A 27331-nucleotide genomic window follows, 5' to 3' on the forward strand; every position below is an offset into this window, starting at 1 on the left:
GGCTCAGATGAGCAGAAAGCACTTATTCTTCAGTTGCTCCATTCTGGTATAATGGCTGCCATTATTCATTTAATTCTCACAACCCCATGGGACAGCTCATTTATGGACACCTAGGACACAGGGGGAGCGGTTCAGGGAAGTTTTATTGCCCACGGTCACATGGCTTGCAATTTTTTTAATCCTCACTCTAGGGCATGCTGATTGATTTTAGAGAGAGGGAAAGGGAGGGAGAGAGGAAAACATTGATCGGTTACCTCTTACAGATGCCCTGACTAGGGACTGAACCTGCAACCCAGGCATGTGCCCTGACTGGGAATCAAACCAACAACCTTTTGGTTTACGGGACAACGCTCTAACCACCTGACCCACACTGGCCGGGGCACAAAGCTTGCTCTTTTAAAAAATATTTTTATTTACTTAAAAAGATTTTATTTATTTATCTTTAGAGGGGAAGGGAAGGAGAGATGGAGAGAATTATCAATGTATGGTTGCCTCTTGTGCGTCGCCTGCTGTAACTGGCCTGCAACCCAGGCATGTGCTGACTGGGAATCGGACCATGATCCTTTCGTTTGCAGGCCCGTGCTCGATCCACTGACCTATACCAGCCAGAGCTATTTACTTATTTTTAGAGAGGAAGGGAAGGAGATAGGGAGAGAAACATCGATGTGTGGTTGCCTCACGTGCCTCCTACTAAGGGGCCTAACCTGGCCCACAACCCAGACATGTGCACTGACTGGGAACTGAATCAGCAACCCTTTGTTTCACTGGCCGGCACTCAATCCAGAGCCACACCAACCAGGGCAGCTTCCACTTTTAAAAGTCAGGATTCACACCTACCTTGTCTTGTTCGCTTTTTAGATAGTCAAAGGTATGAGGAGGATTAATCTAGCTGGATATTCTAGAAGGCTCATCTTTAAATAGACTGGGGCCAAGGGGTAAACCTCAACCTGGTCCGTTTTGAGAATGAACTCAGGGTGGAGCTTCAGGGGCAGGAAACAGGTCATTGCCAGAGGCAGCACAGAAGTAATTGAAAGAGCTGAAGAAACGAACCTTGCTTCTCAGATCCCTGGGGAATTTCAACTGTGCTCTCTCACTTTCAGGAGCTTCTGTAGAGAGGATGAGTCCTTCATTAAAGAGTATGCAAGTATATTATCAGTAGTCTTCTGTCATCTCCCACTAAACACGACCTCCTACTCATCGCCTGACAGCCCTCCACTTCCCACCCTAAAACCACAAGGGAACTGCGTCTCCTTTCCCAACACTTCTCCTATGCTAGACTGCAGAGGCTACAATAGGCAGGGTGAGTCATCTTCCTCTTAGAAAATCAAGTGTATCAAAGGCACATAGAGCAAAAGTATGTTTTCCATACACATCTTTGTTTTAACACATGGCTGTTTTTTTAAGGTCAACCCAAGAGCTGAGGACATGCCTCGTCTCTACTGCAGAAAGTTGGTACCTTTCAGTGTTGTCTGTGCCACATCCAGTCATCAGCACTTTACTGACCAGCAAAATGACTGCCATAGCACAGTGACCACTTCAGACTGTGCCAGGTATTGCACAGCACATGTAAGAAGGGCCCAGATGGTGTGTGGAGGCCCCTTTAAGAGCTATGCTTCACCTGAGCTGCTCTCCTCTCCTCCCTGGGTAAGAGAGATGGCAAATCCTTCTGTGAGGGTAAAAGCCCTGGCCTCAGATGCATATGCGAGGATGGCTCTCACAGCGCCCGATCCATTTCTCTAATCTCTCCTGGCCAAGGCAGGGAAGACCAGGTAGATGAGATGGTTATGATCACTTACAGCAGAGCAAGTCCTGGCTTTCAGTGCTCACCCCTTGTAGAGCAGTGTTGGGTCACCGCACAGTGCTGGTGTAGGAAGAGCGAAGGCCCCAGCTTGTCTGCACAGCTGAGGCTGGGAAATTCACTGCTCAGATCAAAGGGAGACAACCTTTGTTGGAGCTTCGCATAAGCCCAGGGAACCCAGAGCAGACCCCCTGCCCCTGCCCCCCACACAAATAAAACACTTGATATCCATATTTCTGCACAGGCTCTTGTAATACAAAGCACTTTATTTTTGAAGGCGAATTCACACAGCCATTGCCTGTACAGAGCCCACTTCTCAGTACTCTTCTTTCCACTGAAAAAACTGAAATACATGACTGGAAGAATGCCAAAACAAGAATCACTGGTTCATCATCTAGGCTACAAGTACGCTTAATTGCTTGCCACTTTATTTGAATGCAAAGCAAGATTAAGCGTCTTTGCCTTTGTGGTACAGAGCTGAAGCCTGAACCTAGGTACTGGGAAGACAGCACAGCTTTCCTTTCAGGGGAAGAGGTGCGCCCCCTGTCATCCCCTCTTGTTGTAGGAAGACTAGCCCATGTTCTGCCGGTTGCCATAGCCCCTGGGATGGGTGTCCTTCCAGTCATCCCACTCCCGAGCTCGCTGGAGTGTTTCCTCATCATCCTCTTCCTCCTTTTGTTCTTGCTCATCCTGTTGCTGGGCTGCTCTTCTGACCTCTGCCAAAGTAGAAAAATGAGAAAGCGGGCACGAGAAACTGAGGAAACTCAGCGCTACTCTGCACACATAAAAAAAAAAAGAGAACAAGGGCCCTGGCTGGTGTGGCTCAGTGGATCGAGCGCCGGGCTGTGAACCAAAGGGTCGCAGTTTGATTCCCAGTCAGGGCACATGCCTGGATTGCAGGCCAGTTCCCAGCAGGGACACACAAGAGGTAATTATACATTGATGTTTCTCTCCCTCTCTTTTTCCTTCCCTTCCCTTATCCTCTGTCTAGAAAGAAATAATTTTTTTTAAAAAAGTGTTACTTGTCAAGGACAGAGGACAGTAAAATTAGAATATCTCACAATTACTCATTTATATTATCTCATATTACACAATATTACACATTACAACACTAATAATGTCTGTTACCAATCTAGTATCTGAGAACAGTTCATTTTTTGGCATATGCTTTCCCCATTTCTCCATTTAAAGAAAATCTACACTGCCCTAGCCAATGTGGCTCAGTTGGTTGACTATTGTCCTGCCAAGCGAAAGGTCGCCCATTCCCCATCAGAGCACATGCCTGGGTTGTGTGTTCAGTGCCTGGTATGATCAGTGTCTCTCTCTCACATCGATGTTTCTCTCCATTTCTCCCTCCCCCTCTCTAATTATAAATAAATAAAATCTTTTTAAAAAATCTACATTATGTGAGCACTGAGCATTCAGGCATTATATACTCTATTCTCTCCCTGTTAGCCCTCATTTAGTCTCAGTTCTACCCATAAGTACATAGTTAATTCTTGCCACCAGTCCTTATGGTAATGTCTCTCACCATTTTGGTTGTCTGAAGCTCATTCTCTAGCAAATTTTTCAGGAAGGAGTCAGGGGAACGAAAGTTCCCAACTTCCTGCATACTGATAAATGTCTGTAATCTTCCTATTGCATTTAAGACATATTTTACCACATACATATCCTTGGCTCCCATTTCTCCCCGAGTATCTTAAATATCTATTATTCCATTTTTTTGTCTGCTAGTGTCAAAAGTTTGAGGGTGATCCAATTTCCTTTAGAAACCACCCGCTGTTTTTGCTAAAATGTCCATAGCAGTTTTTCCTTTTCTTTCCAGTGCAGTACTTTTATTAGCCTTTGTTGTTCATTTGGGGTCCTAATTCTCAGGCGCACGGTATGATTTTTCAAATCAAATCTTTCTTGGTTTGTTGGTTTCTTTAGATTAAGGAAAGTTTCTCCCATATTAGTTTTTAGCCTTTGTTCATTTTCCTTGCTTTGGTTTTCTTCTTCAGGTAATCCTATTATCCATATACCAAGTTCTCCTTGCTTCCTTTAATGTTTGTCGCTTTTTTCACAAATCTTTTTATTTGTATTTATTTTTATTTAGATAGTGGTTCTGATATTTTATCTTTTTATTCTATTTTCTCCCACTAACATTTATTTTCCTTATACCCTCTTCCACCTCAACACAAATAAAATAAAATCTTTGGGGGGAAAAAGATCAAATGAGATAATATCTGAGACAAGGAAACTGAGGCTCTGAGGTGGCAGATGATGTTCTATCAAATGGGAGGAGTACTGGGTTACCCCAGCTCAGTCTGGGCTTTTCCTGCTAATACCACACTGCTTCCATCCTTCTGATGACCACCTTGTTCGCTACCTCTCCCTCCCCAGGGCAGCTCCAAGCATCTGCTGTGATGTAATGACCACACTGGGCACCAAGAATCCAGTAATTCAAAATTGCTGGCCTGCCCTGGCTGGTGTGGCTCAGTGGATTGAGCACAGGCCTGCAAACCAAAGCATCACTGGTTCGATTCTCAGTCAGGGCACATGCCTGGTTGTGGGCCAGAGCCCCAATAGGGGATGCACGAGAGGCAACCACAAATTGATGTTGCTCTCTCTTTTTTTCCTCCTTTCCCCCCTCTCTCAAAAGAAATAAAATCTTTCAAAAAGTAAAATTGCTATTGCTGCCCTGAAGAAGTTCTAAGTACTGCTCCTTTCTTGTAAATGTGGACTACCCTCCAGTTTGGTTGCTGCCCAGAGCCTTCAGGTAGCTGTTTTCTTATAGTTTGTCCAGTTTGTAATTGTTAATTGTAGGAGGGGTTGACCTAATCCAACCTTCTCTGCCAATACCATAGCACACAGGTGGCAAACACAAGGCCCATGGGCTGAATTCGACCTTCCACCTTGTTTTTATCCGGCCCGGCACCTTGTTTCTACCTGGCAGCAGCGCCGAGCTCTCGCTTAACAGTTAAGAAGTAGTTACATGTATACAGTCCTAAAATTACATTTGGCCCTTGGAAGGCAACTGCGAGGCTGATGTGGCCCCTGGTGAAAATGAGTTTGACACCCCTCGTTTAGCGGAACTGCTCTCTGTGGATTTTTGGTTTTGCTATTTAGCTGCACCGTGTGTTTTTATGCCATATTTGGAAAGCCTCAAAAACTATACTTGTCCACTGACCGTTCCTCCCAGAATCATCTGCTGTTTATTTTACTAATAAATGAAGTAAAATACTGCCTAGAGAGTTGGTGTTACTCAGAATCTCTGTCCAGACTACCTCCGCTCCTAAAGCACGGCAATACTTGGTCCGAATTTGACTGCTGCGGACTAAGTGTCCAGCCGTGGAACTATGTTCCTCCCAGCCCTTCATACCTGAAGTTGTCTTGGGTATTCCCTGATCTGGTAAAGCTCCCACCTTCCGATGCTGATCATACCAGTCATTCACTGTCATAGATGCCAGACTTGGATAACCAGCTCCAAATACTCTGCAAGAATCACAAAGTATTAAGAAAACAATATAAATGATGGTAGTAAAAAGCGTCTTCTCTTCATTGACAAAGCCTGGGCCTGGTTCATCCTCCCTCCCCTAACCAGCCAACTGCTGAGCAGCTGTGCAAACTCCTAAGCGGATCTGTAAAGAGAGGCATCCAGGAAGGGGAATGAAAGTCAAGGGTTTTTATGAGATGATAAAGAGCCCAGATCATCTCCCAATAAGCAATTCCTGAGGCCAATGCCCCATGGACTGGTGTGGAGGCCACGGAAGGGGTATGTGTAGTCGGTGGGTCTAAAAGGTATGCAGAGGAAGGAGACTCTCCTGCCACCCTATGGGACAATGTCTCAAGAACTCAGATGGGCCCACATGTCCTTTGCAGAATTGTCACTGAAGGCCATGATGGGAAACAATTTTAATAGGTACAATTCTCCATCTGATTCCTTTCTTTGTTTGGTTTTTAATTATTCAACTAAGTGGCTGATTATTTTCATTGGTTTCCTTTTGAGACTCTTCTGAAGCTCCAGTTTGTGAGAGAAAATGCCTGCTGAAGACAGAGAGAAAGTACTGGAAGAGATACTAACCCTTTGGTGAAAGAACAGCCTCCCAGGTGAAGCCATGCCTGTTAACAATGCCCATTCTGTCTGTTACCATGCACTGCCAAGGGAACCACAAAAGCAAGGGGCTTGCAAAGGCAACCCACTTTTCAACACAACCTACTTGGCTTGGGCGGCATTCCGAGTGAGAATAAAGGGTTTCATTGGAGGCCTGGCCTGAGGAGTGGAGCCAGAAGCTGATGCCTAAAAAGGAAATTAACTATCAGAAGTGTATCTGCCTTTTGCCCACCCCACTCTGCAGCCTCATAGGTCTTTGGGTGCTTAAAAAGCCCTGGATTCAAAAGTCACTTACTCCCTACATATCAGTCTCTGAGACACAGCAGAATACTGATGATGGTGATTGCTTAGCTTTGCTGAGGACACCTAAGTACCTTCCTGAGAGAAAGAGAAATCTCTCCCCCAAATCATCTCACTATAAGGGAAAGTTTACTTGGCTTTAAAATGCCCTCCCTGCCCTGGCTGGTGTGGCTCAGTGGATTGAGTGCCAGCCTGCGAACTGAAAGGTTGCTGGTTCGATTCCCAGTCAAGGCACATGCCTGGATTGCGGGCCAGGTACCCAGTAGGGGGTGTCTGACAGGCAACCGATGGATGTATCTCTTGCATATTTCTCTCCCTCTCTTTCCGTCTCTCTAAAAGTAAATGAAAATAAAATGCCTTCCCCAAAGGAGATGTCAAAGCCTGCTTCCACATTCCATGTAAATCCCTTGAGCTGAATTTTAAGCCCCTTTCCTCAGCCCGGCCTTCAGTGCTGAAGTTCAAGTATGACCCCTTCCAATCATAATTATGCTATTAACTGTCAAGAACCCCCGACGACAGGGGTGTCAAACTCATTTTCGCCGGGGACCACATCAGCCTATGGTTGCCTTCAAAGGGCCAAAATAATTTCAGGACTGTATAACTGTAACTATTCCTTAACTGTTAAGGATTTTAAATTACATTTGGCCCTTTGAAGGTAACTGTGAGGCTGATATGGCCCCCAGTGAAAATGAGTTTGACACCCCTGCCGTATGGTCCTTTAGAAATGGATATTGCTAAATGCAAGGGTGGTGGGAAAATGAATACTTTTCCAATGTAGCTGTACAGAAATGTTTCAATGAACCCTGGCTGTCTGGGTATACAACGACACCAAGTCTGCTCAAAGAAAAGGTATTTGGTTGGTGCTCCATCATGCCCAGGGCCAATCTCAATACTAAATGAGAGAGCATGGGGAAAAAAAACAACAAAACAAAAAGGGGCGCAGTGGAGGACCCAGAAGAGTCCAGCCTTGCACTGTGTAAAAAGCACACTAAGGCCCTGATTGACATGGCTCAGTGAATTGAGTGCCAGCCTGCAAACCAAAGGGTCGCCAATTTGATTCCTAGTCAGAGCACATGCCTGGGTTGCAGGCCAGGTCCCCAGTAGGGGGCGAACAAGAGGCAACCATGCATGATATTTCTCTCTCTCTCTTTTTCCCTTCCTTCCCCTCTCTCCAAAAATAAATAAATAACATCTTTAAAAAAAACAAGCTAAGATATGCTCAGGGGCCTCCTGGCTTCAGAACACTAATTGCTCTTTCTTTGATCCTTTAACATGAGGAACTAGGTTGATGTTAACCTGAGGCAAAAGCTCCTGGGCTAATTAGTACAAATCAAATTAGGAGGAGGTTTCTCTGAGGACTGAAACACACGCTGGTGACTAGCTGATAAATTCAATTTGATTCACGTCATATGAGAGCCAAAAAGTAAGTGGCAGCAGAGCCTAATCTTCGGAAGCATCAGCTCCAAAGCAGGGTTATGATCTTGTCAAAGGCAGCCGAAGAAGCTGCAGTCACTGCATCGTCTTGACCACCGTGCCCAACGCTGTGTCCATAGAAGGCCTGGCCATGTCTCACACTCAGGTGACCCAAAGGCGGGAGAGGGCATTACAGTGTTAAGAGTAAATTGCGAGTCCTCCTCAAGTGAAATATATTCTATGTCTTTTGTTTTATCATCATCTCCCTCTTTTCTCTCTCTCCTCCAGGTCCGCTTTTCTTTTCCATCCCCATCTTAGTCCTCTTCCTCTTTGTTTATCCAACTCAAGCAGATTTTAAAAGCTTATATAGCCCTGTGCCTTCTTCCTTCAGCATCCAAAACTTCCCATAGAGCCAAAACCAATTTTTCCTTCAGAGAACTCTCCCACCGCCATGGCATGTTGCAAAATTACAAAGTAGACAGCACTGGGGGATGCTGCTGTCAACTAGAGAGAAAACTACCCTGGAGAACCTCCAGCCTGCTTCCACTGATCTTTTTTATTTTTAAGATTTTATTTAGTTATTGTTAGAGAAGGGAAGAAGCTAGAAAGAAATGTCAATGTGTGTTTGATTCTCACGTGCCCTCTACTGGGGACCTGATCCACAACCCAGGCATGTGCCCTGACTGGGAATCCAACCAGCGATTCTTTGGTTCACAGGCTGGCACTCAATGCACTGAGCCACACCAGCCATGGCTGATTCCACTGCTTTTAATAAGGACAATGGTTTTATGTAGACTGAAAAGGATTTTGATTTATTATCCTTCAGAACATTCCAATCTCTGACTTTTGAATTATAAAGGCAGTCACAAGACTTACCTCTTTGGGAGCATCTTTTCCTCTCAGGATCTTGATCTCCTGGTCAATGCTGTCGATCTCTTCTAAGCTGATGCTGATCCACCTCCGTAGGTGCAGGAGGTAATACTCACGAACATGCTCATCGTCTGCTTCCCCGCTCTCCACGGCAGCTTTCATGGCAGACAGCCTGTGCTCCATCTCTTTCTTCTGCTTGTATCTGGGCCATGGAAAAGCATTACCCATGAACTTCAAAGTGAAGAGGTAGTCCTTTGAAAGAAGGCCACAATAAGATCTTACCTTTGCAGGTGATCAGGCCAGTCAGCAAGCCAGTTTCCACTGTGGCAAAAATATATGTTTTTATATTCTTTACCCCACAACTTGCCAGCAAGGCAGTTTTTACAAAGACTATGAGGCAAGGAAGGGATCAGCAGGGGCTGAGAAATACAGCTGAAGCCATCTGAAGCCGGAGAAACAGAGCTACAATCTGATCTGAATGACTTGTCCCATCGTCTTTACAGATGGAGTGTTGTAGTAATTTTCTATCAACCTTTCTTAGCTTGGGGACTTACTACCACACAATGTCCATTTCGGAATCCCAGCATCAGAGTCACAGAATCTCAGGGGTCAATTACCTGCCATTGACACAGGAATTCCTTGTGAAATAGCCTTAAACGCCACCCCCGCCCCCCACCATCTCTTCTTTTGTGCTGGGCAAAACATCCCCAGCTCTTCTGACTCATCTTATTGTCATTTAAAGTCTCATAAACACCCTGCCTACCTTTTCAGGATGCATTCTAGTACCTCATTTGTCATTCACTCTACAAATATTTACTGACTACCTATTATATGACAAGCACTGTTCTCAGTACCGGTGACACAGCTGTGTATAAAAGAAGGCCCTTGTTTTCCTAAAGCTTCCATTGTAGTGGGAGACGATGGACAAAAAGAAATAAATAGATGAGGACTCAGGTGGTGATGAGTGCTACGAAGAAGGAAGAAGTAAGGTGAAGCGGAGAGAGCAATGGTACAACACATAGGGCTGCTACCCTATACAAGGTGATCAAGCGGCACCTCTCTGAAGAGGTGACATTTGAGCAAAGACTTTGAAGATATAGGGAGGCAAGCCATGCCAATATCTAGAAGGGTCTTCTGTTTTGTTTTCTTTTTACAGAAGAAGATGAAGGTGTAATACACATGCATGGAAATTCACATTAAGCATGTAAATTCCAAAGACAGTGAAACAATGCTGGGTATATAAGACATTTTTGGAGAAAGGAGAAAGGAGCGGGGACAGGGTATTAGATTTCAGAAGTGAGAGTGGGCGATTTACATGTAGTTGAAGAAGAGGGGAACACACAGCAGGAAAATCCCCCTGGGTGACTCAGAAACTGTGGGACAAGGGGGGATCTGGCTAACAGGCCCCTGCCCAAAGCCCTGCTATTTACTGAACTTCATTCAAATCAGGTGAAGGTGGCATCCTCGGACCTCCTTCCTGAAGCAGGTTCTCTATCTGATCTCTTAGGTGGGAAAGGCAGGCAGACCAGGGTTGTGGGGGAGGCAGAAATCAAAGGTTCTCAGTCTTGCTTCTTAATCAACAGCTTAAAGTCAGTATCCCCAAAAAGGCAGCTTCAGGGTGGCGAAACTTTGGTTGCCTCTGGAAGAGCGTCTGTTCTAAGGCACAAGGGAAGCAGATATGAAGGTCCTAGGTGGAAGAGGGCCTGGCCTGCCATGTTTGAGAAGCCACAAGGAGGCCAGTGTGGCTGGCAGGAAGGAAAGCACGATGACCAGAAGTGAGGTCAGACAAGCAGGGTCATAATCTGTAGACCCCTTCAGGGAATAAGACCCACTATATGAGATGCCATGCCATTTGCAGTGTGGTGGAAAAGCTGCTGAAAGCTTTGGGATAGAACACATGGCAGGAAGACAGTGACAGGGAAACTTGTTTATATGGGCCACTGGCTTGAGTGTGTGGACTCTAGACTACTGGGGTTAGGAGGCAAAGGGGAAGCAGGGAATCAATTAAGAGGACATTCCCAAAATCCAGGTGACAGAGTGACTTGTGTGAGGGAGGCGATGAGATCTGATGCATTTAAAATATAAAATAAAGCCCTGGCTGGTGTAGGTAGGTGGATTGAGCGAGGGCTGTGAACCAAAGAGTTGAGGTTCAATTCCCAGTCAGGGCACATGCCTGGGTTGCAGGCCTGGTCCCAGTGGGGGCCATGTGAGAGGAAACAACACACTGATGTTTCTCTCCCTCTCTTTCTCCTTCCCTTCCCCTCTCTAAAAATAAAAAAAGGAATAAAATATTTTAAAAAATATAACATAGGCCCTGGCTGGTGTGGCTCAGTGGATTGAGTGCCAGCCTGCACACCAAAGGGTTGCTGGTTCAATTCCCAGTCAGAGCACACGCCTGGGTTGCAGGCCAGGTCTCCAGTAGGGGGAATGTGAGAGGCAACCACAAACTGATGTTTCTTTCTTTCTTTCCCTTTCTCCCTCCCGTCCCCTCTGTCTAAAAATAAATAAATAAAATCTTTTAAAAAAATCTCTGTAACTTCACCTTTCCTCCTTTCCTCTTGTACAGATGGGGCAGCTAACAGTCTTTTGTGGGAGGGTTTGTTTATTTGTTTGTTTGTTTTTTAAGAGAGAGGGGATGGGAGAAAAAGCAGAGAAACTTCAATCACTTGCCTCTGTGGCACATGGAGACTGAACCTGCAACCCAGCCATGTGTCCCAACCAGGAATGGAACCAGGAACCTTTCACTTTGCAGGACACCACTCAACCAACTGAGCCACAGTGGTCAGGGCGCTAATACTGTCTTTAGCAGGAGAGGCAATGTCTTTACCATTCCAGTTTTCCTGTGAATCCTGTCCCCACCCACAGTCTTCCAGGCCTTGCTCCATCAGTTACCTGCCCTGGTCATTAGCAGGTACGATTTTGCACTCTACAGGTGCCGTTCCCCCATTTTAGAAACACCTGATGTTCTACCCCTTTTTCTTCTATGCTACAGTGGAAACAGCAACCAAGCTGAGAATTTAAAGACTTGAGTTTAAATCCTACCCTGCACTTACTAGCTATTACTTGGACAAGTTGATTCTCAGAGCTCATGTCCTTGTCTCTAACATGGGGATACTTGCTTCGTGGGGTTGTTAAGAGGATCCAATGGAACAACATACATAGAAGTGCTTTGTAAGCAGCCAGGTAATACAAATACTGTCAGCTGATAAGAAAACTGAGGCTAGGAGGGGCTAGACGATGTCCCACCCATGAAGTGGTAGAAATTAGACTGGTCTAGCCCTGGCTGGTGTAGCTCAATGGATTGAGCACTGGCCTGCGAACCAAAGGGTCACCAGTTCGATTCCCAGTCAGGGCAGATGGCTGGGTTACAGCCCAGGTCCCCCATGGGGGGCATGTGAGAAGCAACCACACATTGATGTTTCTCTCCCTCTCTTTCTCTCTCTTCACCTCTGTTTAAAAATAAAATAAAATCTTTTTAAAAAATTGGACTGGTCTCCCCAGGTCTGTCCAACTCCCAAGTCCAGGCTTTTCCTGTCATGCCATATTGCTTCCATCTTTCTGATGATCACTCTGTGTGTCCCTCCCAGAGACACCTCAAGTACCTACTATAATGCAATTACTGGGCTGAGCACCAAGGATACAGTGATACAGCTGGGATACTCAAGATGCAATTACTCATGGTATGACTTTTAGGAATTTCAAGTCTAGAGAACAACACGGTTATTGTAAGTGCCATAAACTAAGTGCCGCACTCTCTGGGAGGTGCAATAGGTAGGGAGAAACTTAAAGGACATGACTTTTGCTCTTTCTTCCCCGGGCTTCTACAAGTCTGTCTGGGCCTTGTTGAGTCTCTTACCTCTGATTGCTCTTTTCTTTCCCTCCCTTCCTCCTGAACTTGCCCCCAAGGCTTTTTTCCCTCCACACATCATCCCTTAGCAAACTACACAAACTCACAATGCACCCACATTTTCAGCACCCGTCACAAAACTGTCTCACAAATTTTAGTTACATAGTTCCACCTGTCTATGGAGATGGCCAGCCAGTTGTCCCTTTAGGAACTCAATTCAGTGCATTTAAAATTGGACTCATCACTTACCTAGCTCCTAGTCTTCTATGTCAGGGTGTCAAACTCATTTTCACCGGGGGCCACATCAGCCTTGTGGTTGTCTTCAAAGGGCCGAATGTAATTTCAACTCCTTAACAGTTAAGGAGGAGATACATTTATACAGCCCTAAAATTACACTCAGCCCTTTGAAGGTACACTCAAGGCTGATATGTGGCCCCTGGTGAAAATGAGTTTGACGCCCCTCTTCTATTTCTTCTTAAAGAATGCAGGTGCAGTTAACCAACCAGACTTACTTACTCCTCCAAGATGGGATTGAGAGTAGAAAAGATACGTGAAGAAACAGGTTTCGGGTGAGAGAGAGGTGTTTTATGTAGCATGGCCTCACTATGTAAAGTCATGGGGCAAGGGAGGGAGGACTTACAAAAAGCAAATAAGGATCTGAACAATTATTTTTCTATTTGTATAAATGCTTCTTGCAAAAGTCATGGCTCTGGGAGTTATATTTTTATTACTTCTTCCCAGTTGAAGTACTACCAGAACATGTTAACTTCTCTGTCTGCCAGTCTCTTCCTTGTCCATACTCTATACATGTCACTTCCTCATGCAGACCTCCAAGCTTCTGACAACGGGACTGTTCTCCATTCCTTGTACATACCTCCAACTGCCTTGGGCTTTTGCTCATTTGTTCCTCCTGCTTGTCAACAACAAATATTTCTTGAGCACCTTCCATGCGCCAGGCCCTGTGCTAGGCACGCTGCAGCAAACGAGAAATGGCTCCTGCCCTCCTGGAGTGTACATTCTAGCAGGGGAGAAAGGCAAGGCCCCAAAAGACAGTTAAACAAAGGGCGTTCCATGCAAAGAGAACATGCACAAAGAATCTGTAGAAGGAAGGAGCGGGGTCTGTTCAAAGAACTGAAAGAAGGTCACGATGGCTGGAGTTAATGAGCGACAGGAGTGATACATGACATTGGAGACAGGCAGGTGCCAGGCCAGGCAGGGCTGTGTAGTTAGTGTTTTGGCTGTTTCAGGTGAAAGATGCTGGTGGTCTAGACCACGGTATGATGGTGCAGATAGAAACAGAAGGACGTGCCATCCATGTTGTAGCTAGAACTGGCAGGCCTCACTGCTGGGTGGGATGTGGAGGTCTAGAAGGAACAGAAGTTAACTTCTCAGTTTCTAGCTTAAACAGGCAGGTGAATGGTGGTAAACCTACCAAGATGGTGAAGAGCTGGGTGTGGGAGGATGTCTGTGGGTTAGAAAGCCAAAGGTTTGATTTAGGGCAGGTTAAGTTTGAGCTGTCTGTGAATCCTCTGTGTAGGGTGTTGGAAGTATGAGTCTGAAGGCTAGGGGAGGTCTGGGCTATTGATATAAATGTGAGAGCCATTAGCAAAGAGATCATGTTGATATCTCGCCTGGCAGGCATTTAAAGAAACTGTTCCAAGATCAAGTTTTCTAGCCAAAGAAATGACAATCAAAACGATGAGATACTTTTGTCTGTCCAATTGGGTTTCCTAAGTGTTAACCAAGACCAGTGAGTGCAGTGGGATATGCTCTGAGATTTGTGGAATGCAATGCTGTTACCATCAAGAATCTTAAAATATTTAAAACCTCCAATCAGGTCACTAGTACTTCCACAAATCTATGCTAAGGAAACAGTGACAAATGCAATTAAAGATATTTGTTCATTAACATTACTCAGAATAGCAAAAACAAATAAAAACCAAATTATAGTGTAAGTATTTGATAATAAAAGATTAGTTTAGCCCTAGCTGGTGTGGTTCAGTGGACTGAGTGCCAGCCTGCAAACCAAAGGGTTGATGGTTCCATTCCCAGTCAGGGCACATTCCAGGGTTTCGGGCCAGGTCCGCAAGTGGGGGCACATGAAAGGCAACCACACATTGATGTTCTCTCCCTCTCTTTCTCCCTCCCTCCCCCTCTCTAAAAATAAATTTAAAAAATACTTATTTAAAAGAAGATTAAGTTAATTACTTATGGTATAACTATGGGATGAAATATTATGTAACTACTAAGATACCATGGTTTCAAGACACAGGGAAATGCTCACAATATGTTAGGTTAAAGAAAGATTTAAAAACCTGTATTTACAGTGTTATTCCAAATTTATTAACTAAAATGACTACATATCTAGAAGGAAATACATCAGAAAGTTAACAAAGATTATCTCTGAGTGCTAGGATTAAGGCTTATTCTAATTTAAAAAAGTCTTGTTTTTCTGACTTTCTATAATGAGTATGACTTGTATATCCAGGAAAACCTGTCATCTCTATTTCTAACTGTTCTTCAAGGCTCATCTCAAATGCTGTTGCATTCTGAAACCTCCCGTCACTCCAACCAGAAGTGATTGCTCCCTATTTTTTCTCCACAATGCTATTTGTTATCTTTAGGGCACATGCCTTCTTTTTTTTTTTGGGGGGGGGGAATATATTATAATTATTTGGATATCAAGCTCACTGTTTACATGACCTTTTTTTATGCCAGTGGGCTGCCCTCACCTTCTTACAAAGGATACGATGCTGAATTCCGCTTCCTGCAAGTCTATTCCATTTCCTCAAAAATCCTCCGCTCTCACTCACTAGTCCCTAACCACGCTTTATTATTCTTTATAGCCCTCCCAACCTGAAATTACATGATTATTTAGTAGCTGTCTCCTTGCCAAAATACAAGCTTCATGAGGGCACAGACCTTGTCTGGGTCTCCATGACCTAGAACAGTCCCTGGCACATAGGAAAGGCTCAATAAATATTTGCCAAATGAATGGACCCACTTTCAGCTCTCTTCTGAGTGTCATGCCACCAAACACCTCTACTTGGATGTTTCCTAGGCACCTTAAATGCAATGTGTCTCAATACCAAATTCGCTCTTCCCCATCTCCTGTTCTATTCTTCCTCCTCTATTCCCCATCTTAGTGAGGTCCTCAGCCATCCACCTGAGTGAGTCAGGAGCATGGTCATCTTTTGTGCTGCTTCCTTCTATTCCACCACCCTCAACCAACTGATCACTAAGTTTTCTATAGATGCAACCCTCCTAAGTAAATATTCCCCCATGCCTTCTGCCATTGCATGGCTGCAGTGGGTTCTCATCATCTGTGTGGACTAATGGTGTCAGATCTGCCCCCTCGAACTGGTGCCTGACTGCTACCGGGGTGTGCTGGTGAAAATGCAAATATGGCTGGGCTACTGAGAAAAAAGAAGAGAAGAGAAGAGAAAGGAAAGAAGGAAGGGAAGGAGGGAGGGAAGGAAGGAAAGAAAAAAATCCAGTGGATCCAAATCACCAAGCAAAGTCTAAGCTCTTTAACATGAACTAACATGTAATATTTTAACATTTACATATGTTAACATTATACTGATTACATTAATGTTACATTAACATAACATTTACAGAATATTTACTATGTGGCAGATACTGTGCTAACAGTGTTACGTGCTTCATCTTATTTATGCTTCTGAACCCTATGATAGGTATCATTATTATTCAGATTTCACATATGAGGAAACCTGAGGCTCAGATAGGTTAAATGAGTTACCCAAAGTTCAATGGCTTGTTAAGTAAAGCTGGGTCTCGAACCCAGGTTTCTGACTGTACTCAGCTATAAAGATATAACAACAGCTGCCTTTGAGTGCTTTTTATGTATGAGAGAGGACCTGCTGTTATCCGACTTTACAGCTGGGGAAATTAAGGCACTGAAAGATTAAGCAGCTTACCCAAAGTCATAGTGATTGAATGGTGGAGCTGGGATTCAAACCCCTTCACCACATTCTTAGCAATGAGGTTGTTCCTTCACCTTCCTCTGCACCCCAAGCACTCCTAGATCTGAACGCTACAACATTCTTCAGCATCATTCCTTCCCCCTCTCCACTACCCCCTTCATATTCTAACATCACCTAATTGCTTATAGTTATTCCCCACCCCCACCCCAGCACAGCTCTGTAATGTCCCTGGGTTACTAAGGCTACCTCTGCTGCCTAGTGACCTCCTTTCCTCTTCCTCTAGCTAATATTTCTACTTGTACTTGAACAACTCATCCCAGGAGTTGCCTCTTCCAGGGAGCCTGCTTCTCTCTCCTGCTCCCTCTTTAGCTTGGTACCCCTCCTGTCTGTCACAGTACCGTGTACATCTTTCTACCACATCCTTTTGTGCTGACACTGCTTTGATGCCTCTTCTCCTCACTAGACTGTATGCTTCTCTGAGGCAAAGATGACCCACACTCATAAAAAGGTTTATACTGTTTGTACCTCCAGTATCTAGCATAGTTCCCAGACACTGTGAGTATTCTTTAAATGCTTTAAAAAAACTAAACTGAGGCCCTGGCTGGTGAGGCTCAGCAGATTAAGCACCGGCCTACAAAACAAAGGATCACTGGTTAAATTCCCAGCTAGGGCACATGTCTAGGTTGTGGGCCAGGTGCCCCAATGCGGAGCGCATGAGAGGCAACCACACATTGATGTTTCTCTCTTTCTCTCTCCCTTCCCTTCTAAAACTAAATAAAAATTTTTAAAGAAAACCTAACTAAACTGAGAGCAAGCAACCTGTTCAAGGCACAAGATGAAGCTTCACTGGGACTAAGATTAGTTGGGGATGTTATACACCTGATCCAGCACTGTTAAAACAGAGCTTGTGAATCAGTGGAACCTAAAGGGATGACAGCTACAAGATATCGTGTCCTTCAGAGATATCTGCCCCACTGTACCATATGAATATTCCTATGTTGTGCCATAGGAGAGATTGGAAGGCATTCTACTAAATTACATTGCTGCTGTAAGCAACCATAAGTAGTCTAATGCTTAGATGTGATCATCTCAGCAAAGGCAGAGGGTTCTTTAAAGCTCAGTAGAGTTTGCTGGTGGGCTATGCCCAATAAAAAACCGAGAGTAACATACACCATTGTCCACACCCCCTAAAAAACATGCACCCCTCCCCCAATAGCACTGCCATTGGGCAGTTTTCAAATTATAGCTATTGACCCACCTCTCTATTTTAGCCTGTCTTTGAGATGCCATAGCAACGAGGTTAGGATGGGCCATGGAAGAACTAGCTGTGTTACTTTCAGCTGAGTTGTTCTTGGTTTTAGGCAACTCAAACTCTGCCACGTGATAGTGTTGGCACTGAGTTAGGTAGATTAAAAAGTGTTCTCGAGCCCACTGCAAATCATCTAGCCGCTTGCTGGGGTTGACTTGTTTCAGAGCGAGCGCTCCTTGAAGTGCTGGCACCATCAGGTACTTCAGGTCGGAGGAAGCAATCTCTTCCAAGTCTTCATTATGGCTGGAAAGAGCAAAGAGGAGGCTGTGAAGCCTAGTTGGTCATTCAAACAGTGGCCCTTGCTTCCTGGAGGAGGGGAGGGTTGGGGTGGGAATGAGGCAAAGGGAGAAGACAAGGGGAACAGCGGCCGGTTTTCTCCAATGAAACGTGGCTGAGCGGTCACACCCAATGCCTCTGCAAACAGCCCATGCTATGTAACAGAGTCGTGGAATATTGACTACAAGGGAGAGAGATGAAAAATGCAAACAATGCACACGAGATCACAGTGAGAGGTAGGCACGAAAGGTCGCTAGTCTTAAAGGTCTCCCTCCACTCTGGCTCAATGGCTCCACCCCTGGTAACCATGATTACGGTACCTTCATTGTCAGCGATTACCCTCTCCCTATACCTGAACAAGTCAAGCTGCAATAACATCTCGGCTGACTGCTTCAGGAGGTGTAGTCCTTTCAACACCTTCTCTTGCACTACCCGGGCACCGGTGGGTTCCGCCGCCACTTCCACTTCGTCCAGAAGCCGCTGGCAGGTATCGAACAGCTCAGGGAGGCGCGGCGGCAGTAACTCTTCTTCTTCGGCGGCTGCCATCTTGAGGGAGAGAGGAAGCAGGAAGACCTCACTTCCGGGGTTAAAGGCAACCTTGGGAAAGCGCTCCGCGAGGACCGACGAAACAGGAAGGAGCCTTACCCCGGCCGTTGCCCATTGTTCCCGGAGCGCCCAAGGTCCGCCGGAAGCAGCTGTTCGCCGGCTCTGGTAACCCTTTCCATTGAATCGGTTGGAAATTGAAACCGAGTTGATTTTGATTTCCAACCGAGCTGCCCCTTACTAGGGGAGCGGGACCCTTGGCGCTGTTTTACCGCTAGCTCCTCGTCGCTGATGCAGGTGCTGGGAAGCTCCATGGTCCTGAGGCCCGGCTGGGGTGGGGCGGGGCATAATAATGGGCGAGCCCCGGCTCGCTTCCGGAACCCGCCCTCCACACGCTTCTGCACGCCACGCGCTCGCCGGGCTCGGGGCAGCGGCTGCCGGGGCTCCAAGTCGTCGCGTTGCACCCTGGGCCCGCAGGTCTGGGCGAGCGAGCGCGAAGTGCAAGTAACGCCCCCCTCTGGCTTCTATGCAGCCACAGCTGGAGCTCTGGGATCTTCCCATCCAGTCCTTTCCCATCACTTCCCCTTCACCTCACCCTCCACACACACTTCCTTTCAAGTTTTCCCCGGACACCTTCCTTGTCCCACCTCCCAGCCAAGTTACAGTTCTGTGCATATCTCTCAGAGAACACCTACAAAATGTTGTGTTACCGTTAGTGATTGACAAATCTAGCGCCCTTACCAGAATGACTCCAATATTTGCACCCCTCTGGATAGCTCAGTGACATTATATGAATAGAAAAATAATTGATCGGTTTGGAAAGCAGCCCAGTTTTGCAGGACTTGCACTGGTCATTACGTGGGCATTAGCCACGTGGCGCTATTGAGCACTTGAATGTGGCTATTTTGATTTGAGATGTACTGTAAATGTGAAACAGACACTAGATTTGGAAAAATTACTACGAAATAAGGATAATTTCATAATAATGTTTACCCTGACCACACTGTTGAAATGCTTATATTTTGTATATTTGGGTTAAGTATGTTAAAATTAATTTCACTTGCATCCTTTTACTTAATGTGCCAACTTGAAAACTTAAATTTACAAAACGAGCTTACATTTGTGGGTTACATTTTATTTCCACTGCACAGTGCTGATGTAAAAATATAATCTGGGGAAGTCTTTGCTTTGAGCAAATCAATATACGTACATACTGATTACCTTTGAACATACTCCAAGTTGTCCTGGTCTGGAAAGTAAGCTTTTAAACTAAATGTGGTTAAGAAGAAAACATTTTTCATGTAAAAACAACTAGAGGGCAATATATGACAGTATATATAACTAGGGGATATGTCACATTGCACAGGCTGTTGGAAAACTAAGAAATGACAAGTCATTCTATGGCAGGAATTCAGAAAGTTTCTTAGATATGACATGCTGTCACAGAATTTCAAAATTGGACAGGGACTTCACAAATCCGAGGGGAAAACTGACACTAGAAACGTTCGTTGACTTGCCCAACCAGTTGTGACAAAGCCAGTGTCTTCTAAATTTAATTGTTTTCACTCCATCAATCTTAAATTGAGTGGCTTTAAAAAAGATGGACAGGACCTTTTACGTGGGGCAGAATGAAGCCCTTAGCTATAAAATGATGCTTCAAAAGAGGGAGAGGAGAGTGGAACACAAGTGTAGCTTGACAAAGCTTCCCAGATGATTTGAATAAACCTCCCCTTACAACCCCCACCTCCTCCACTTAGAAGTTGAGGAGAAAAAGGCTCTGGAAAATTACCTAGTATTTGACTTGTCTGGCATTTGGTATTTGACTTGTCTGGCATTTCTTATGACTCTAAGTTCAGTTAAGCTGAACTTCTGGGGTCAGCCTTGGCCAGGGATACAAAGAACAAAGATAGTACTTGTGGAGGAGACCTGGAAACAGTTAAATGTGAGGCCCCCCAAAATTTGTTGCTGGTCTGGCTCAGTGGATTTAGTGCCAGCCTGTGAACTAAAGGGTCGCCAGTTCGATTCCCAGTCAGAGCACATGCCTGGGTTGTGGACCAGGTCCCCAGTATGGGGCTTGGGAAAGGCAACTACACATTGCTATTTCTCTTCCTCTCTTTCTCCTTCCCTTCCCCCTCTCTAAAAATAAATCAATAAAATCTTTTTTAAAAAAGAAAATTTGGACCCTGGCTGGTGTAGCTCAGTGGATTGAGCACGGGCCTGGGAACCAAATGATCGAGGTTCAATTCCCAATCAGGGTATATGCCTGGGTTGCAGGCCAGTTCCCAGCGGGGGACTCACGAGAGGCAACCATACGTTGATATTTCTCTCCCTCTCTCCTTCCCTTCCCTTCTAAAGATAAATAAAATCTTTAAAAAAATTTGTCCCTGTGCATTTGCTGGGATGAAGACATAGCTTTATTGTTGACTAAAGGGGGGGGAATGCCCAGAATTTGAATTTGGTCCTGAACTTTGTAAACCATTTTCATATGGCCTCCAAAATGACAGTCTTTATGGTAGTTGCCAATTATTAATGCTGTCAGAGTGCATATCATATATTCAAATTGTCAGAAGTATTGCACTGCATCTTATTTTGGGATGATACCAAGATTTAAAAGTGGTTAAAAAGTAATAAGAATTAATTGTTCATTGTGTTTCTCTGTGTAAAACACTTTATCACACTAAATTAAAACATCCTGTTGTATATGGGAGGATTTTTAAAAGATCTTTTCATTTTTATTTATTTTTAGAAACAGGGAAAGGGAGGGAGAAAGAGAGGGACCGAAAAATCGATGTGCGAGAGAAACTTCGACCAGCTGCCTCTTGCACAGGCCCCAACCAGGGACCTGGCCCGGAACCCAGGCCTGTGTCCTGAGTGGGAATCAAACCGGTAGGCCTCTGGTTCACAGGCCGGCACTCAGTCCACTGAGCCACACCAGCCAAGGTGGGAGGGATATTTAAAACATTTAAATAGGTCTAATGGAATCCCTAGCAACCTTCTAGCATGAGCGATAGAAAGCTGCACCTCCCGCCGTTCCCTAGGTGACTCCACCCCTCCCCCATCTGTCACCATGGAGATGAGCGTCTTCATTTCTCCCATTCCACTACTTTCACCCCTAGGTGAGCCTCAGAGAGCCCCCTCCCCATCCCCATAGAAAGAACTCCGTGCTCCCCAACCTTTGTTCAGATCACATTCTGCTTCTCAGGCTGTCACCATAGAAACCGAAAGTCTGGCCCCTGCCCCACTCATCTCCATGGTGACCCTCAGCCCTCCCCTCCCTGGCCCCCCGCCCAAGATATCACCAGGCTCAATCCTCACTGTAGGTTTAGAACCTGAGACAGTGGAGGGTGGCTCCCTGCTGTGGCCGCAGTCTTTGTCTCTGATCGCCCTGGCTTTGAAGGTAAGGTGACCCCCCTCTCTCAACAAAGGGCAAACTCCAGTTTATTCAGCACCAATGAAGTGCCAGGCACTGGGCTGGGTACTGTACGTACTGAACTCATTACCAGCCATTTTATGAAGTTAAAGGCGGAAAGGCTCACAGAAGTGAAGGCACTGGGCCTTGCATCCCCTGCTGAGCCCCTTAGCATCTCACTGAAACTGGGGGCGTAGGTGACTCTCTTTCCACCATTCTGCTTTGTTGTGCAACCTTGGACAAGTAGCTTCCTGTCTCTGAGCCTGTTTTTCCCATTGTAAAATAAGAGTGTTGGACTGATTGTCACCTTAAATATCCTTTTTAAATGTTGGATCATAAATAGTTCTGATCTTCTCATTGAAGAACTGATCAGGTATGAATGCTAGAATAAAACTGTTAAGGTGGTTTTTTTTTTTAAGAGACATAGTGGAGGTATCCATTTTTTTGTCCAAATTTTTCTGATCAAACACTCTGTTTATTGCTTAGAATCTCTTCTAGGGTTTTTCAAAATATTTTATTTATTTACTTTCAGAGCGAGGGGAGGGAGTGAGAAAGAAAAGGAGAGACACGTCAATGTGTGAAACATCGACCTGGCCCGCAACCCAGGCATTTGCCCTGACTGGGATTAAAACCACGACCCTTTGGTTCGCAGATGGGTGCTCAATCCACTGAGCCACACCAGCAAGGGCTTTTCTTTTTGCAAGTTCTATTTTGAAGTAACACTCGGGAAGTCGCAGGGAGCTTTGAGGACCCTTCACCCCACTCCCAGCTCACTGGAGCAGCCTGTCCACCCTTGGCTTTTGCTTCTCCAAGACTGACCAGCAGGTGGCAGTTGGAGCCTGAATTCTGGCTTCACGGGTTCCTCCCGGGACTTCTCCCAGACACCTGTGACTATGTCATCTTGCCCAGGACTGTTGGACGTCGGCCTAGGCATTTGGAAACTGTTGAAGTAAGCAGCATCAGTACCTGAAACTGCTAGATTTTCTCTTTAGAAGATACGAGTTTCCTCCCTGTCCTACCCTGCTCTGTCACAAATGGAAGAAGCCACAGATTCTGGCCACTGGGCTGCCCCACAAAGGCCACTACAACCTCTAAGGATATCAGGTCACATGTCCCTAAAGGGATTTCATTTCCACTCCTGCCAGAATTTAGCAAGTCTCTCCCAGAGTTACTACACCCCTTAACCCAGTAAAGACAGGGTACTTAAGTAGCAGGGTTAAGCCTTATGAGTCAGCCTGGGTTTGGATCTTCACAACACTGTATCCCGTATCCTGGGTGATGTTCAATACCTGACCTAGAGTCTTTAAGCCTTAGTTTTCTCAGCTGTAAAATGAGGATAATAATGGTACCAATCTCGCAGGGTGGTGTGAAGATGCGATGGGATAACACATATACGTTAGCAGAGAATCTGGTATAGAATAAGGCTCAACCGAAGAACAGTTGGGCCTCGGGCAAGACCAGTAATGACAAGTATGAGGAGCATGCTGTCCAGGTGCCTAGAAGGCTCAAGCCAAGAAAATTGGGAGATAAAGGAAGCCTTCCCAAGAGATCACATTTCAGTTGCAACTTGCAGGACAGGTCAAATTCTTCCAGAAAGTCCAGGTGGAAAGTGAATTCCAGGAATAAAGAATAGAATGTTCAACTAAAGAGATGTGGGAACCCACATGAGTTATTGGAGTCGCCGTAAGTAGTTAGGTATGCCAGATATGTATGAATATTTGTTAGGCAGTCACAAGATAAGAAAACAGATCAGCAGGGGCCAGATCACAAGGGGCCTCAGGTGCCTGATGATGGAAGCTGGGATTGATCTGGCAGACACTGTGGAGCCATTGAAGGTTTTCAAGCTAAGAAGTGGTTACAATTATTGCTGGCTTGGAGGCCCAGCTGCCTTGAGGGGGGCAGAGACTGGAGGCAGGTGAGAGAGGAGCTGGGCTTAGAGTAGAGAATTATATTGGAGATGGAGATCTAGGGATGTACTCTGTGTTTTTTCCCTCGAGAGGGAGATATCAGCAACCATGGTTTTCTAAGAGTTCATCTGAAAAAGAAAAGAAGGCTAGGGCCAGAGAAGTCATGGTACCATTTTTGAAAAAAAATATGGGTGAACCCTGGCTGGTGTGGCTCAGTGGATTGAGTGCTGGTCTGGAAACCAAAGGGTCACCAATTTGATTCCCAGTCAGGGCGAATGCCTGGGTTGTGGGCCAGGTCCCCAGTAAGGGAGCATGTGAGAGGCAACCACACATTGATGTTTCTCTCCCTCTCTTTCTCCCTCCCTTCCCCTCTGTAAAAATAAATAAATAAAATTTTTTAAAAAACATGGGTGAGACTTGAGGCTCTTCTATTCCCCACAAGGCTCAGCATTAATTGAATGAGAAGAGAGAGAGGTACCCAGAACAATACCTGCCAAGTGGTGGGGCTTATCCCAGATTCTGCCTGGCCCCCAGCCTCTGACTTCCCTCTCATCTCTGAGCCGGAGTCTCATGATACACGGGCTGAGAGGCTGGTCAGTGTATCAGAACTTGAATTTCCCTTCTGTGGAAGGGATTTCCTTATACTGGTCACCCAAAGAATGAAGGAAACTTACAGGCCAGTGTGTTCATTTCCTGCTGCCCCAAAATGTTGGAAGAGCCCGCTAATGCTTCTCTTTTCTTTGCGCTTTAAAAGGCCTTCATCCTCTGCCCGTACTTTTTCTGCCTTTTGTCTAGGGAAAATTGTTTGGTCTTGCTTTCACCATCGTATGTTAGCACTTCTTGCTCTGGCATGGACTACTTAAAAGTACCCAAGCTCGTCCTGGCTGGTGTGGCTCAGTGGATTGAGTGCTGGCCTGTAAGCCAAGGGGTCGCCAGTTCAATTCCAAGTCAGTGCACATGCCTGGGTTGCAGGCCAGGTCCCCAGTGTGGGGTGTGGGAGAGGCAACCACACATTGATGTTTCTCTCCCTCTCTTTCTCCCTCCCTCCCACTCTCCCTAAATAAGTAAACTCTTTAATTAAAAAAAAAGAGTACCCAAGCCCCTGGACAGTGTGGTACAGCTGCTTGGAGCATTGTCCCCTAGACCAAAAAGGTTCGATTTCTAGTCAGGTCACATACTCCGGTTTACAGGTTCAATCTCTGGTTGGGGCGTGTAGGAGAAGCCAACCAACTGATATATGTCTCTCTCTCTCTCTTCCTCTCTACAAAAGAAAAATAGAAGTGAAATAAAAGTACCCAAGGTCCAGCCCACACTCATGGTTTGGAGGAAAATGGAAGGAGCCCAACAGCAAGACCCAGTCAGCACTCAGCCTGCTCCTAGCCTCGTACTGTGTCTGCATCTCACCAGCATTAGCAGAAATCCTGCACCTGCTGCCCAAGGCTGCTGCTTTTGCCTTCCTTACCAAGACTGGGGTGAAAATGGGAGTTTGTGGTGAATAAAAAAGGGACAAATAAATACTTATAGCTTCGTGTCACACTTCGTGTCAAAGTCTTTATGAGGCAGGTATTAGTATGGTTATTTTAAGATTTATTTATTTTTAGAGAGGGGAAAGGAAGGGAGAAAAAGAGGGAGAGAAACATTGATGTGTGAAAGATACATTGACTGATTGCCTCTCACGAGCCCCCAGTTGGGGGCCTGGCCTGCAACCTGGGCATGTACCCTGACTGGGAATCAAACCAGGACCCTTTGGTTAGCAGGACAGCAATAAATCCTCTGAGCCACACCAGCCAGGACAATACAGTTGTTTTACAGGCAAGAAAACAGGCTCGGGGAACAGAATTTGCCCAAGATAATTAGGCTAGTTAGTGGTGAAGTCGGGAATTGGACCTACCTGTTTTTACCTCAAAACCCATTTATCCACAGTAACTTATGTTCGGAGTCAGGGGGACAATGAGAAGGGGTTGGGGTGGGAGGATAACTTCCCTGGTTGACCCTTTTCCCAAGAGAAAGAGCTAGTGTCCTGACTGGTGTGGCTCAGTGGGTTGCGCATGGTCCTGCAGACGGGAAGATTGACAGATTTTTGGTCAGGACACCAGGCCATATCCCCAGTAGGGGGCGTGCGAGAGGCAGCTGATTGGTGTTTCTCTTGTGGATGTTCCTCTCCATCTCTTTCTCCCTCCCTGCCCCTTTTTCTAAATAAATAAATAAAATGGTTTTTAATAAAAACAGAAAAAGGATTAGGGATAGGTTTCTCCTGTCCTGCATAGGGTAGCATCTCCAAGGGAGAGCAACTAGGGATAGGCAGAGCTCACCTAAAGACTGCAGAAATGGATTCACTGTTGCCTCTCCCCTTCACCCTGACCTGAGGCAGAGGGTAAGGGGCAGACTCAGGTTTGCTAGCCCCTGGGACAAGCCTTTTCCCCTCTCAGAGCCTTTTGTTGTTTCAGTTTTCGAATGAGTCTCTAAGGTCTCTTGTAGCGTTCACATTCAAGGATTGCATTGATAGCATTGTGCAGTAGGACAGCCTGATACATTCATGGATAGAAACAGATTTTCTGTTGCCATAGAGAACAAGGGCTCTTTGAACCAGAAGAAGATGTGCTCAAGGAGACAAGATAAAGAGTGGAAAGGGCATGGGGCTTGAGTCAGCCCAACTTGGCTTAAAATCCTGTATACTGGGAAGGTCGCTTGAATTCTCTGAGCTTCTGTCATCTGTGAAACAGGAATAACCACCCTTACTTCTTGGAATGAGGTTACGTACATATGTCACATGGACACAGGAGGATTCATGGCCCTCCTTTATCAGTAAATGGGGACCAGCTCTTCCTCCTTAATTCTGCCTTGCTTCCTCAAGACATGGTTCACAGGACATAGTTTTTGATTGATTTGAGAGAGGGAGAAAAGGAGGGGAGAGAGAGAGAAGCATCGATTTGTTGTTCTACTTATTATGCATTCTTTGGTTGATTCTATTTTTAAGATTTTATTTATTTATTTTTAGAGGGGAAGGGAAGGAGAGAGGGAGAGAAATATCAATGTATGGTTGCCTCTCGTGCGTGCCCCTGCTGGGAACTGGCCTGCAACCCAAGCATGTGCCCTGACTGGGAATCAAACCACGATACTCTGGTTCACCGGCCTGCGCTCAATCTACTGAGCTACACCAGCCAGGGCTGATTCTTTTTAAAGATTTTATTTATTTGTTTTTAGAGAGGGGAAGGGACGAGGGAGAGAAACATCAATGTGTGTTTGCCTATCGTACCCCTCACTGGGGAACCTGGCCCACAACCCAGGCATGTGCCTTGACTGGGAATCAAACCAAAGACCCTTTGGTTCACAGGCTGGCACTCAATCCACTGAGCCACACCAGCCAGGGCCCTTGGTTGATTCTTCTGTGCTCTCTAACCGGGAATCGAAGTCATAACCTTCGCATGTCGGGGGTTGATGCTCTAACCCACTGACCAACCCATCCAGGGCCGGGATTCTCTTTTGTCTCCCTGACCTTGACAGCCAGGCTGAGTGTTTCCTGCCAGGGCCTCGGCTTCTAAACTTTGCTGGTATTGTTCCCATGCAGTGTGAAACAACTCTGCCTCCCTCACAACCTTCTGAAAGTCCTGGGGCTGGG

At 45.7% G+C, this 27331-nt stretch overlaps 1 protein-coding gene across 1 annotated transcript; it reads right to left on the minus strand.

Moving 5' to 3' along the window:
* Window positions 1-2031: 2031 nt before the first annotated feature.
* IGBP1 (immunoglobulin binding protein 1) lies at window positions 2032-18592 on the minus strand. The gene is made up of 6 exons (XM_037060293.1): window positions 18206-18592; window positions 17527-17820; window positions 8481-8676; window positions 5998-6077; window positions 5160-5272; window positions 2032-2514 (listed from the first exon to the last, which is right to left on the minus strand). Exons 1-6 carry the CDS (start codon window positions 18397-18399, stop codon window positions 2369-2371), a joined length of 1023 nt encoding a protein of 340 aa, XP_036916188.1. The 5' UTR covers window positions 18400-18592; the 3' UTR covers window positions 2032-2368.
* Window positions 18593-27331: the final 8739 nt, after the last annotated feature.

The sequence above is a fragment of the Sturnira hondurensis genome, unplaced genomic scaffold (assembly GCF_014824575.4).
Source record: "Sturnira hondurensis isolate 20B ecotype Veracruz unplaced genomic scaffold, ASM1482457v3 Scaffold0011568, whole genome shotgun sequence".
In the NCBI taxonomy this organism is placed as follows: Eukaryota; Metazoa; Chordata; class Mammalia; order Chiroptera; family Phyllostomidae; genus Sturnira; species Sturnira hondurensis.